The sequence below is a fragment of the Strongylocentrotus purpuratus genome, unplaced genomic scaffold (genome assembly GCF_000002235.5).
Source record: "Strongylocentrotus purpuratus isolate Spur 01 unplaced genomic scaffold, Spur_5.0 spur5_scaffold_7, whole genome shotgun sequence".
In the NCBI taxonomy this organism is placed as follows: domain Eukaryota; kingdom Metazoa; phylum Echinodermata; class Echinoidea; order Camarodonta; family Strongylocentrotidae; genus Strongylocentrotus; species Strongylocentrotus purpuratus.
Window position 1 is genome coordinate 7152187 of NW_022145613.1, and position 15396 is coordinate 7167582.

The 15396-nt window shown below is 36.5% G+C and overlaps 1 protein-coding gene across 1 annotated transcript; it reads left to right on the forward strand.

The window, feature by feature from the left end:
- Window positions 1-2420: 2420 nt before the first annotated feature.
- On the forward strand, window positions 2421-11031 carry LOC582025 (kelch-like protein 17). Its single transcript, XM_030973748.1, has 7 exons — window positions 2421-2736; window positions 3288-3633; window positions 5458-5966; window positions 6432-6663; window positions 7531-7671; window positions 9693-9885; window positions 10311-11031. The coding sequence occupies exons 1-7, from the start codon at window positions 2683-2685 to the stop codon at window positions 10531-10533; spliced, it is 1698 nt and encodes a 565-aa protein (XP_030829608.1). The 5' UTR covers window positions 2421-2682; the 3' UTR covers window positions 10534-11031.
- The last annotated feature ends 4365 nt before the right edge of the window (window positions 11032-15396 follow it).

Sequence of the window (15396 nt, forward strand, 5' to 3'; positions counted from 1 at the left end):
TGCCACCATTCTGAATGATCAGATGGATGGATGTATAAAGGTGTGTTCACATACGACATGGTAAACTGCAGTGTTTTAATATCAGCGTATTAAACTAAGCTTAATACACTTCACATTTACTCGGCTCACTTTAATATTATGGTTCAAAGACATGGGTTCAAATCCCACTGCTGCCACCATTCTGAATGCTCAGATGGATGGATGAATAAAGGTGTGTTCACATACGACATGGTAAACTGCAGTGTTTTAATAACAGCGTATTAAACTAAGCTTAATACACTTCACATTTACTCGGCTCACTTAATATAATGGTTCAAAGACATGGGTTCAAATCCCACCACTGCCACCATTCTGAATGCTCAGATGGATGGATGAATAAAGATGTGTTCACATACGACATGGTAAACTGCAGTGTTTTTTATAAAATGTATTAAACTAAGCTTAATACACTTCACATTTACTTTGCTCACTTTAATATAATGGTTCAAAGACATGGGTTCAAATCCCACCGCTGCCACCATTCTGAATGCTCAGATGGATGGATGAATAAAGGTGTGTTCACATACGACATGGTAAACTGCAGTGTTTTTATAACAGCGTATTAAAGCATAGTACCCTTTGCATTTCTGTTTTTTATAACACACAGATAATGAGAACGTGTTGGACCTTTCTCATGTAAAGCAACTGTAATTCGTCCCCGCATGCTAATCATTCACTCCTTAAAACTAACCCCAAAAACATGTCAATGATGTCACAGTAAACTGCTGCGGTTTCCTGTGGCATGTGTGAAAATGCCAGAAGTCATTTATCATCTGTGTTCGTATACAAGCCATCGTGTTTAGTATATCCAGGTATCCCTACATCAGTTGTGGTCTCATTGCGTACATCAAGACACCTTTAGAGGTGTCAATATATTACGACAACAGTCAAACTCCAAGCATTTGCAGTCTTTGCAAATTACTTAGGGGTATTGAACGCACAGTCCCTCCTTGTTCATTTCAAATCAAAGTGTACTATGCATTTAAGACTATCTAGGGTGTATCCAACAATTTAATCTTACATTGAAATCTAAGTTTGAGGATATCCCATTGTAATGTGTATTACTTTGATATGAACTTTGGAAGGGGATATCCATGAACTTATATGTAGACAATATTGTGAAATGGACCACTGGTGTTTGTAGTTTACATTCACATTGTAATCATGTAGTCTATGCCACCTGTTTACCATAAATTTAGAATGGATCAAAGTTTAGTAGACATGTGTGTAGACTTTGCCCATACAAAAGTATGTTAATCATGATTCGCTATACAAGGTCCACTCCTTGTCTCTTTACGTATGATGTGAAATCTCATACGCTACACTTCTGAGCTTGCAAAGTAAATTATAGAAATGCATTGAGGGGGAGTGGGTGAGGAGGAGACAGCAGGAAAAAATGGAGAAGCAAAGCCTCCCCCAGATAATCTTATATAAATTGAAATGTCAAAAACTAATTGATCAGCATCTTTTACTACCTACACGTAGTACTTAGTACAGAGCGAGATATCTTGGACTGCTAAGAATCGGAGCGCTAGACTCCCACACCACAGGGATATCGGAACGTGATTAACTCTTAAATCGTGATTAAAAACTCCCCATGTTGACGCAGCCTGGATAAGGGAAGGAACACGTTGTTCACAGATTGTGTGTCATGTATTGATTGCCCCATTGTCAGAGCATTTGATAGCAATTGACGTCAGTATTTGGTATCACATTAAGATATTTTGGATTATTTATACATTTCTGTTGTGCATACAGTATATTCACTCAAAGCTCAAAGTATTCTTTCATGCAGTCTAATGAATGTACATCTGGGCTCTGAGTATTTACAATGTACAGTGTACATTAAAATTATTAATGTTTGGATCTTCATTTCTTGGAAATAAATGGATTTCATTTGAGAATTTAAAGCTGAACAATTTTCACAAATACTGCAAGTATTAAACTCATTAAAAAGATTATATTCTATTTGTTATGGTTACTTTTAAGTCAGACTGCTGTGGTTATTTGAGACACAGTTGACTCCAATCTTTTGTGCATGTCTCTGTTTTTCATTTGTGTTGGCCTTTTCAAGAGTTTAGGAGAGCGAATCATTCTCTGACCTCATCTATTTGTTTCTCTCTTTTCAATGGTTGTCTGCACTTTTGAATCCCTAGGGATTGTTGTAAACATATTGTGATGATCAATCTACTGGTCTGTGAAATTACTTTTACAAATGTGTCTTTTCAGTTCTTCAATATGTAGATTAGATCCATAAACACTTCTAGCTCTTCAAGTTATCATACAAATTATGCTCTTTTATTCCAGTACTTCCGGCAGAATTTTTAAAGAACAGTGTTCTGTATTATTATTTCTTTTATTTTACTTTATCCACATTTGCAGGATTCTGTTGAAGACAAAATACATCGCAACTGTTCATCCAATTTGACACACTGCTTGGACATCTCATGGCAGTACCAATCACACCTTAGGCCCCCTCCCTGCCCCTACCTCTATTCCACGAAGCACCCCACCCTGATGTGGGGAGATCTTGATTAAGTGCCTGTATCGTCGAGGAGCTTGGAGACGAAGCAGCTGCTGACTGGATGCAAAGGATAGATTTTGAGTAAGAGACTGTATGTTGAAGTCTAGCAGCCAGCCAGCATGATTCACTCCAGGACGTATACCATCACGGTGCACATCAACAGTGCCTTCCAAGTAAGTCAAAGACCCTAGCTTTCATGTGAACATCAACAGAAAAATCACTATTATTCAAGTGCTAAGACACTCATTATAATTCTTTATTAAAAAATGAATGTACGCAGACACAAGGTACCCTAATTTATCTTTGTTTAAAGACGAAACAATGATTGTTTCAAAATCTTTGTTGGCTTAAAGATTCCTCCAACCCCCAAATGTTACAACGTGTATGTGCTTGAAAAAAACATGGTGAATTTATCTCATGTCAATGGTGATACCAACTTTTTCAATTTTGGAGGTATTCTCTCAATAGAAAATACCTCAAAAATTGAAAAAGTTGGTGTCTACTATTCCTGTTGTTGCGTTGGTATGATGTTTTATTTAGAATGGCTTGTTAGTTGACAATTGATGATCTAAATTCATGCTAACGGTATGTACAAAGCATAAGCCAACATCTGAGAGAAACAGGGTTGTGAAATGTCAGAGGTTTTTTTAGAATAAGAATAGTAAAACTTGTTTTGTAAATTGTAAGTCTCTTCATTTTCCTTTTGTTCACCCCTTGTATGCAGGTTATGAACGACTTGCGGCGTAGACATGAACTTTGCGATATAGTCCTCTGCGTGGAAGACCAGGAATTCCACGCTCACCGCATCGTCCTCGCGGGCTGCTCTCCGTACCTCCGTGCCATGTTCACCAACGGCATGCTGGAATCTGCGAAAAGTCATGTGGAGATACGGGGCATCGACCCCGTTGCCATGGAAATCATCTTGAACTTCATCTACACGGGTACGATTGAAATCGACGTGGAGAATGTTCAGATCGTGCTCGCCGGTGCCAGTATGCTGAACATGGGTAGTCTACGTAATGTTTGTAGTACTTTCCTTCAGTCCCAGCTTGATGCCACTAACTGCCTTGGTAGGTCAACCTTTTGAATTTTCATACTTGTTCTACTCTACCATGTATGATGCAATAAACTGCTTCCAGAAACTGCCATGCCAAAATTGAATAACATAAGCACATGAGCACATAATATGATATCTTTTGATAGACACACGTAAAAGTGCTAATGCGTAAAGAGTCTCTATTGTAGGCAGCTAAATTTCTTTCTTTTTTTTACCTCACTTGCCTTTCATTTACTCATAGAATGGTTCATATTTTGCTGTTACAGTTTTAGGAGATTTACTGCATGAAACTGTGTGAATAAAGCTTAAATATGGTCGTTAATAGGTGATCAGACATTTGCTGTGGTGATACTTGCTTCAGCAACATTTGCTAACGGCTTTATTTTGTAAAAAATAAAAGCGTTAGGATTAATGTTGCAATTGGGTTTTAGGTTACGTTTAGGAATATAGGGTTAAGGCATGGGAAAGGTTTAGTCTAAAGTTAAAGGTAGGACTTTTAATAAGTGTAGGAAATAAACTGTGGCACAATCGTCAATGGAGCATGTGTTGTAGAATCGTACACCGACATGACTGCATGACTTGCAGGTTGTACTCTGAGCTCCCCAACAAAAGTAATGTCAACATGCTGATTAATGAATGTGGATACATGTATTTAAATGATGTCATCATGTTATCATAAAGTAACCAGCAATCCAGCGTGCTGTAGAGTTCGTTCACTCTTGAGCTCGGTGTGTGCGGTCACACGAAAGGTTGAGTGATGGTGATGGTACACGACATTGTCAGACGAGAGAGAAACCTTACGTCTACAATGTACAATGTACCGTTACAATGTATCCCCATAGGAATGGTGTATGTACATGTACTGGGGCACTTGTATTTGACAAATGGGTATCACGCCAGTGAGTGATTAAACTATACACTCAGAATACTAAGCAAAGCCCTTTGTCATATAGCTTTGGATATTATGGTCCAAGTTATTCTTTCTGCTGATAGTTATGTGTTCGATGATACATGTAAATGGAGAAGACAATAAAAAAGAATGCATAATTTATCTGTACATTTATCTCTTTTCACAAATACTGTAGGGCTTTTGATGGAATTGTATTAATTGTATTCATTGGGGCACTATATTTGGGTCTCTTCTGCTGACATGACCAGCAACAATTATGTATGGAAAGCTGACGTGGCTATTGTTTGTGAATGCCCATTATAACCATAACTTGAATTCCAAGGTTAGGTGCAGAACAACATGAACAATAAACATGAATTTGTATACTTTTTGCCTCAATGAACAGTTTGTTGATAGCAAATACAGGGTACTACAAATATTTTGATTTTGATGGTATTTCATACTTTTTTTCCTTTTTTGCTTTTGGTAATACATCCATTTAAAAACCAGGTACGAAGCTTGTTTATTTTTGTTATTATTGCCCAAGCATGACAACTTTCAAAAGTAGAAAATACACTGTACTGCAGATAAGATGTCATTATTGTTCTTTGTGAAAATTTTATTTCTGGTGACCATCGGTATCTCTTTGAAAAATGGAAGAAAAATTTCATTGTCACTGAGTAATTTTTTTCACCTGAGAGAGAAATCCAAACATGCGATAGCAAAATGATTCAGTAAGAGAAAGGAGAAATTGAGGAAAAGAAACCACCCTCAGTAAAAGTATTATTCTATTACAACTGTGCATGAATGTTATTGTGCATAATTGTTCAAGAGCTTGATATGGTCAATTTAATACATATCTATTAAAAAGTGTGTATTGAAGTACAAAGAAGTAATAGTACAGATAGATATTTATGTACATGTACATTATCTGTTTTGCTGCTGCAGGAATCCACTCTTTTGCTGACATGTACTCTTGTCGAGACCTTGAGAACGCCTCCCGTCGCTTTATCTACCAGCACTTCCAGGAGGTCGTCGGGACTGAAGAGTTCTTCCTCATGCCTGAGCAGGATGTCGTCGACCTCCTGAAAAGCGACCAGCTCCAGGTCGACGGGGAGGAGGAAGTCTACGAGGCGGCCATTTCGTGGCTGAACTATGACCTCCGAAACCGCAGCCATTGCTGCTGCAGCGTCCTGGAGAATGTTCGGTTTGCGCTTCTCGGGAAGGACTACCTCCTGGAGAATGTCTACAGATCGGAACTGATAAATCGCTGTTCTAAGTGCCAGGATCAGGTGGCTAATGCCTTGAGGATTAGGAACGACAACCAGGCGTTGGCGTTGATTGGAAGCAGGTCGCAGCCTCAAAGTATCTATGTTGTTGGTGGGAGGAATGACCTGGACTGTCAGCTGAGTAGCTGTGAGCGATACGATGCCGTCCATAATAGATGGATACCACAGGTAACTAAGGGCAGTCTTTTAGCTAAGAGAGTGTTTGAGAAGCCAAACGGTGCCCAAAATGTCTTTCAAAAATGCCCAATAAACTTAGTTGATGCCCTTTCTTTTGAACCTTCTATTTTCACCTTTTTCCAATTAGGACACTCAAATTTCAAATCCAGGCTGAACATGTATGAGGGCAGGTTATTTCACAGTGACTATTAAAGGTCGTGGCTATGCAGTGAATTGTTTTAATCGTTCCAATGTTCTTTTAGCATGGCAATTAGATATGTCACATTGCATGGACAGCAGAATGTAACGATCAAGAAAAATTATGTATGTCGTAAGTCCTAACTAGTCACATTAGATACACCTACATGTATTATTGTGTGATAACTATAAAAATATGAAGGTATTGTAATCAAGGGGCCTCTCATAATGTCTTTAATTTCACTTCTCGTCTCCTCTGCCCTCATCTTATCACTATAGGAGAGCATGGAGATCTCCAGAACGGCAGTAGGCGTGGCCACCCTGGACGGCCACCTCTACACCATCGGCGGCGAGTGTGCCTTCAACGGTTCCCATGACGATGACACCATGTACCTAGGTCAAGTTGAATGTTACAATCCTCTACTAAAACGTTGGAACCCTGGAGCCTGTCTAGGTGTGCCGAGGTCCTTTGTATCAGTGGCCGGCCTGGGAGGTCTTCTGTATGCACTAGGTGAGATTTTGATGATGTTTCATCAAGGGGATTCAGATTGTTTACTTTTCCATTTTATTTAGAAGTAGTCAGCATCAACAGCTGCTATCGACTCAAGCATTAATGCTTATGATAGTTGGCCTCTGCTTTTATCTTGATTCTTTGACTTACCTCCATACTTTCAAGTTTTCAAATATATAAATATATGCATTTTTATGTGTGTGTATTTAAGTTTTCAGTCTTTATGTAAATCAATTATATTATATACTATTATTGTTATTTGAATGTTTTGTATTTACTTTATCAATGAATGCAGAAACATCTGCTAAAAAATAAAACAACAAACAAACAAACTTTAAAAATCAGTGAAAACCTGGAAGCTACAAACATCTCTTTATTGAGGTTGTTGCACAGCCATTAGACTGCACTACTGTAAACGCTGTTATTTCTACTTTTACAGTACTTGCATATTACAAACCCTTACATATTACGAGGCCTGCTTGAGAGGTTGTACCATGCTAAAAAAAGTCGCACCATTGCAAAATTTATCTCCTCTTTCTAAAAGCATCGCTCATTGACTAGGTAAGGCCTGGATATGGAACTCGCACATTATTTCAGTTGTCTGGTGCTTAAACATTAACCATTATGAGGCATCGGGGGAATTGCTCTCAAATTTGGTGTGATGTTCAATTGTTCATCCCATAATGCAAATGATCGGGCAGGTGCATGACAGTTTGACTTGTAGAGTTATAATCAATCAAAAGCATTCTCTTTTGTGTGTTTTAATTCTTTTTTTTTTGTTCTTGCAGGGGGGGGGGGGGGGGGGGGGGGCGGACACCTTCATAAAGTATTTATCATTTTAATCTGTTTTCCTTTCTTTCTTTGTAGGTGGCGAAGATAACAACAGCAGTCATAATGCAGTGGAGGTTTACGACCCTAGCAACGATCTCTGGACGTTTGCGCCCTCTATGAAGCAGAGGAGAAGCGGTTGTGGCGTAGCGGTCTGCGATGGAAAACTTTACGTTGCAGGTATGATCATTTATACTGTATAATATTCAGTCAATCATTAACTTTCTGTGTAACTTTTGGATAGGGTATACAGGGTTGCCTAATAAAAGACAGGACTATCATATTTCCAATAGTGTTGGTTCAATTTCACTTGTTTTAGCAGAACAAGAAATTTTCACATGAAAGATCATGTGATTCAAAGATTAACAACTTTGGCCAAGAGTTCTCTGTTTCAGGGAGCATTTTATGATGCAAGGTAGGAGTTTAAATTTTTCCAGTATCACTGGAACTGCATTCTGAACAATTAATATAATTTCATGTCTGTGTCTATACAAGTCATTGACAGTGCCTGAAAATAGTCAAATGTGCGTGTAATGTTAAGTTTGTGTTCAATCTTACGTTTATTAAAGCTTGCCCAAAACTGAGGTATACCGGTAATACTATTTCTGAGACTGTACAATGGTCTGTATTTTCTGCAAGAAGCACTGCCAGTGGATGACTTCAACATGGTTTCACAAAAATGTGTCTAGAAAAATAAAGACTCAACAAATTTGGGCAAATTTGGTATCATTGTTCTTCTTAAAATATTCCCCATCTACTGGTACCATAGATATTTGCCCTGCATAAGTGGAAGTATACTAGTCTGTTTTATTTGGGCCACCCTGTATATTAAAGACAATTCTGCCTACGTAAAAAAGTATGGGCAGTGAGCAGGCAGGATAGGTAGACAGTTTGGGAACAGATTGAATCAATCAGGATCAGTTGATCAGATCAAGTGCCGCACATCATGCATAATTCTGATATTATGGGCAGATGGATAGATGATAAATAACATTTTATAGAGTAGGTGCTGTATACCCGACCTGTTCTTACTATAATAATTATTGCTGTCAGCTGTTTCCATGCTGGCATGAATAATAATGGCAGTTTTCTCTGTTGGCTGCATTTTTGACTCATTATCTGTGAATCTACAGGCATTATCCAGGCCCGTTAAAAAACAGATTTAAATCGGTTTCCCAATTTTTTCCAAATTTTTTTCTTCCCGATATTTAAAAAAAATATTTATTTATTTATTTTCTCTTTTCTCCCCTATTTTTTTCCCAATTTTCTTACTCGAAAGGGGGAAATGTTGTTAGATGCCATTCTTTCCCCGCGAATCCTCTTCTTTTATTTTTTTACTCAAAGGCGGCGTGGTTGAGGGGAAAACAAAAAAACTTTTTTTTTTTTTTTTTAGTGCTCACTATCACCCCTGATTATCAGCCAAACTACTCAGATCCATTTTCATTGTAGTTTCGCAAAAGTCATTAATTATGCATTAAATATGATTGGAAAATAGATTGAAATTTGAAGCCGGCTTTAGTTATTTCAGTTTCTCTTTAATTTTTAAACCAGAGCTCAACTATCTGTGTGGCTTGTATTACTTTGTTCAAAGCTCCTTGCATTTGTGGGGATTCATATGATGTGAAGTTCTTGGTAACCATGACAATGTGTTCTGAGACGGAAACTCTTACGTAGTCCAGATACGCTTTTGATGTAGAAAGGAAAGAAAAATTGCCAATAAGGTACCTGTTCTCTATTTGATTCTACTGAAATAGAATTGGATTTGTATGTATTTGGCCTCGCGTTTGGATTTATAAGGACTCGCTGAAATAGTAATGTTCTTGGTTTTCATGACAACATGTTCACAGACAGTATCTCATACATAGCTCAGATAAGATTTTGATGTCAAAAAGAAAGAAACATACTTTGCCAATTTTCTATTCTCAATTCAATTCTACTGGAATAGAATTGGATTTTTGTAGATTTTGCCTTGTGCTTGAATTTGCATGGACTCGCTGGTAATACTTTTGGTTACCATGACAACATGTTCGTGACTGGAACCCTCACATAGTCTATACAAGATTTAGATGTGGCAAGGATAGAGATATATGATGCCTACCGCCAATCTTCCATTAAATTCTAGAGGATAGATCTACAGTATATCTATTATTATCTTGCCTATTTTAAATAATTCCCTTTACTTTTCCTTTTTAATTAACCAGGTGGTTACGACAAGAGCTACCGAACAGAGAGGGCAAGCGTAGAGTGCTACGATCCAGAGACTCAGGAGTGGCACTTTGTAGCCGAGATGGAGAAAGCTAGGTCAGGGTTAGCACTGGTTGCTATGGATCATTATATCTACGCGGTCGGAGGTCGGTTACGACATACCGATCAATTCTTCAATATAGCTGAAAGGTGAGAGGTTGTAAAGTAAACTGTTTGGGGGTTCAACGTTAAAGGCAAATTTTGAACACAAAACGATGTGCAGTCAAGAGTCAATTTTCTGTATGTGCTCAATTACAGGTAGACTTCATTGAATTCCATGTAGAAATGTGTTGGTTTGAAATGAAACACACCTAAGACATTATAAGAAAGCTGTAGATTCTAAAATGCCAATGTTGAAATAAGTGTCCTACAGAAGTACAACAAATATTGCTCTTCACTGTCCTAAGAAATGTTTTTTGTAGAAAGTGCGCACAATGTGCAACAAGTTATTTTCTAGTTTGCTACTGAATACGCTGTAAGTAGCAGTAACTTGTCCATAAACGATTGAAGCTTTTGTTCTTCTGTGTTTTCATTGTAGCTCTAAAACCTTTCTTCTGATTTCCAATGTCTCTCAGATACAACACCCAAACTCAGCAGTGGTCTTCCATCCGGTCCATGATAACACCTCGAGCCTGGCCAGCTGTTGCCATCTACGACAACAACATCTATGTCATGGGCGGGTATGATGGAACCAACCGGCTGCGTAGCGTTGAGGTGTACGATCCCCATCTTGATTCCTGGTCGCGAGCAAGCAACATGAACGTGGCACGGGCTGGATGTGGAGCTGCGGTGGTATGACCCAGTGGAACCATTTCTTCGCTTTAGTCAGTAGGAGTCGAAGACTCTTTTACCTTGAAGGAATGAGGAATCGTAACTGATGTAGAAAGGATCCTAATGATATAGACTTTTGTAGGAGCTTAGCATCTAATGTGTCGTAGAACTTGGTGAAGCCTTGCATCGATGGAAGACAATAGGTCTGCTTGAATAGTCCTGATCAGGTGTGCAGAGTAGAGATAGTGTGTTCTTTTCAGATAGTTCCTTGGAAAGGATTGAAAGCTCATAGACCTTGAAGGAAGGTGAAGCACAATCTGGGGCCCGTTTCACAAAGCCTTTTTGCAATGACAAATGACAAACATGAGTGAAAAATCTGCTGATAACCAATCAGAAGCAAGGATTTCACTAGCTTATAACAAAAACTGTCATTTGTCACTGATGACAAGTTTTGTGAAATGCCCCCCCTGATGTTTTGAGGATCCTGATCTTGTTGAATATTGTAACTTGGTCTGGCCTTGCATCGAGACCAAAAGGTCTATTTGATTAGTCTCTGCTACGGATGAAGACCCGGAACTAAAGGTAGCATGCATTTTCAAAGAACAAATGGATTCACATTTCCTGACAGGGTACAACATACCCACATCAGGATTTTAGCACAGACTGTGCTGCTGGTTTAGGGCTCACATAGGACTACTGAACAAACTGCATCACAACCAAAGCTCAGTTATCGGGACCAGGAATAATTGTTTGGTCCGGTCTTTGGTTCTCAGGGCTCAACATGTAGCCATCAGGATTTCAATAGGTCTCGTAACCCTTGACCAGAGGACCAAAGGCACCATGACTAATGACCAAATGTTGCAAAACCTAGACTTGTTATCGGTTCTACAATGATTTTTCTAGGTTTTTAGTAATTTTTCTGTGAAGAAAATACATGATGAAGTTTATCTATGTCTTTTATTTTCATATTTTGATATGATTCCTAGACAGGGACTTTTCAATACAATGTATTGCTTAGATAATTGATAAACCACTTGAATGCATGCGGGCTAAATGTAGGAGCTTAACAGAATAGAGTTCAATTTCCATATGCTGTAACAAATGTAGCAAGTCTGTCCTCATGACGAATGCACCTGCTTCCTTTGCTATTGCTTCATTACAATGGAATTACACCTTTAAATCTTGTACTTAATGCATGTATACAGACTAAGCATGAGAATGTTTGAAAAGATGTGACTGGTTCTATATCAGTTTTGGGATAGACCGGTGGAATGAGCAGTTAGCAGGATTGCTTTGCCCTCAGCGCTTACCCAGCCCATTTGTTTTATACTACCAAGTTTACGAACAATTAGTCGGAATGAACTTTCATGAACACCTCAAGTTTTAAATCCCTTACATTTCAAAATCTGGCACAACAATAATTTCTATGAGAACAAACTTAATTAATATACCATGTTGCTATTTATATTACTAAAATATTGCAATAGTTGCACCCTTCGGTAGGGTTTACTGTCTACAGAACAGGAAAGTTTTACTACTTGGGGGGGGGGGGGGAATATCCCAAAGATTTCCTTTTTACTACCCTTACAAGTGGAACCCAATTTTTCTTTCATCAAAGTGCAAACTATTTAAAGGGTTTGTAGGTATGATCAAATGTACTTTTTTTTCAATTTTTGTTAAGGCTTGCGTTTTATACAAGAAGGAGCAATGGATGCATTATTTGTGATATGCTCCTTACGCATTTTTGTTTCCTTTGTTGCACTTAAAAACCTCTGATTTTTATCACCATTGATTGTTGTTGCATGTCTTCCTGTTTAAATGGAGTATTTCCATTTTTATCTTATTTTATTGCTCATATGCGTATTTGATTTTGAGCATGTCTGTTTATGTCAAAGTGAAGTCTTATATTGTATTGCATAAAAATATCAACGTGGTTGATTTAAAGCAAATTTGGGTCAGAGTCCAAACACTTATTTTTAATCATATTGATTAGGTGTCTGATATCCAATGTTCTCACAATTTGGCTTCAGTACTTTAAAAGGATTCATAATGTTTATGATAATCCAAGAGTAGTACTAAATATAAGAATCAAAAGTACCACTTTTATTGTAATTGTAAGATAGAAAATATAACCTTGCATAGCCTTGCAGTGTGTGATAGTTATGTAATCTTTGAGAAATTTGATCATATTGTTGCATGGCATAACTTTCAGTATTTGCAAAGCTTCATGTTGAAACAAGTAATTTTAGGTTGCTTTTTTGCCACAAAGTTGTGCTGTGCATCGAGAATGTTTACCCGTTTGTCAAGTACCCTATGTATTACAGAGCCTTACACTTTAAGTATTATATTCATATCATTTTCACATTGTTTGTTGCACATATAACTGGGTGTTTTTTTTTATGTAATATGTGTATAGAAAATTAAATTTGATAAATTTACTCCCCTCTTCATGTCAATGTTAGTGAGTGAAAATAAATGAAAGCTATATTGTAACATGGAAAAACTAAAGCCAAAAGCTTAAATTTTGAAGTTTCCAGCAATGTAGCATCATTTTCTCTTTTGTTATTATAAAAGAGTCGTTAGCAATTCGTCGTGTCTAACATCATTAGTTTTCATTTTAATTATTTTTATGCCACTTTATAAAGAAAAATTGTGTATAAATTTGCTAAACCATTCTTTGTGCCTGCAATGTTGTTTGCACTTATTTTACTTTTTAAAAGCAAAAATATAAAGATAAGTTCTTGCCTTGGAAGAAAAATGTATGAATATATATATATATTTCAGATTCTGCATATTTCTAAATTTATGTATATATTGTATAGAGAACAGAGGAGCGGGTTTTATTTTTGATTTGCAAAATATTATGTTTTTCTTTTTGCTGCAATGTTAAATAATGTCATATTCCATATGTATTTTACTGTGATATTGGAGTATTCACAGCATCATAAAGTCATCAGTGCAGAATAGTTTAAAGTGGGCTTGACAGAAAAAGTATAAGGAGACTTTCATTAATCTGTACAAGTATTGTTTTTTAGTACAATGCCATTGTGGTTTACTACTACACATGTAGCTTTTTACTTTCCTACGAGACAAATAATGTACCTCACAGGAACTACTGGAAAAGTTTCTCTGCAATTGACTTTGAACATTTTTCCAAGATTATTTGAACAAATTAATGTATTTGCCAATCATTTACAAGCTTTGAAGCTTGGACTGAGATTATTTGTATGATCTCACAGCAAGTTGGGGGAAAGATTCCAGTAATGAAGAGTGGAAAACTGATGTAATGCATGTCCATGCTTGATATCTGAAATGGCCTCTGAAGTATTAATGTGATATGTATGATAATTCTGCATTGTAAAAGTTATGTGTGAAAATATTTTTCCTGAATGTGCAGGGAAACAATTCTGAATTAAACAATCTGCAGGCCAGTAAAATTGATCAGAGTTCAATCAAAAAATCAGAAACAAAAGAGATTAGTGAAACGTGAGATAAATCAAACAAAGACAAAAAAGTGAACAATTGGCAACTCTGTATCAATGTGTTAAGTAATACATGGACTGTTTCCCTTTTTCTGTGTCCCAAATAATAATGAAAAATATGTTTTCACCCATTTCACTAAGGAAAAAAAAACAATTTTCAGTTTTTGAGTAATTTTCATCTTGGACGAAACTATAGTGATTCATCTAACTTTATGTCTTCTCCATCTCACTAATTTGTTTTTCTCTCACTCCGACGTACTTTTGTATGGTGTTATGCTGCTGTTAACAATGGAATTTTGAACTCTTTGACCTGTATCAGTACTGGATTATACAAAAATTCAACGAAATGAAGAAGCCATGATGGATTGTCCCTCGTAAATATGAATGCTGGTATTCATGTAAACATACTAACTTTGTCCACGGCCCTGTTTTATAAACTTTTTATCAATAACAAGTTGCTGTAACTGTTATAACTGTCATTGGTTTTATAAAATATAGATTATTTTACTGAATGAACAAAATCAATCCACCATTTTCATTTCATATCTGGATTTATATCATTCAACCAAATGCCAGTAAAATTAAGTCTCCTCAGTAAATTTCTTTGAAATTCTCTTCGCTACATCCTAAATATTATATTATTATTCAATTACATGTATAATGTATTCTGAAATATGACATTTTGTATGTTATTCTTTAATACTACTATTTTCTTGGTGGAGGTTCTCTTTTTTTCATGGTGCTGTGTACAATTTCATTTTGGGGAAGGAGGGTGTTCAGAATCATAATAAAAATTGTAAATGCAAAGAACACCATTGTGTAACTATATTTTTTGCTTGTTCAGTGATTAAATGTCATATTTTTTTAATTTTGAAAAAACTGGTTAAATTTGGAATTGACTTAAAACCAAGCCCTACTATATCTATGAAAGACAAAGAAAGAGTAAAAGCAAAATAGAGCAAACGGAGAAAAATGAAATATACTACATCTTACCATAAAATTGGTATCACCATTTACAATATTCACAATAACAATTTCAAAATGGGAATACATGTATAAATGTTTTATTAAGGTATATCAATATAATTTGAAACAGAGTCTAAACATGAACAGAAATACATTTGTTGAATCAACACCAAAACAAATACATGTATATCCATATTTTGACTGATAAAATTCATCGTTAACACTCAAATTACCATGGAATTGTTATTTTTAAGTACTAAATATCACCAAAATATTTTTTTTAAATAAAAGTAAAGGTACATGTATTTTTTGAAAGCTATGAATTTAGTCCTGATTAAAATACAAGATTAATGTTCCTTTTTGTAATACTGCAATATGAACAATGAAAAAGATTTCCATATACGTACATTTCCATGTATGTTGTCATCCATACAATCTTGCA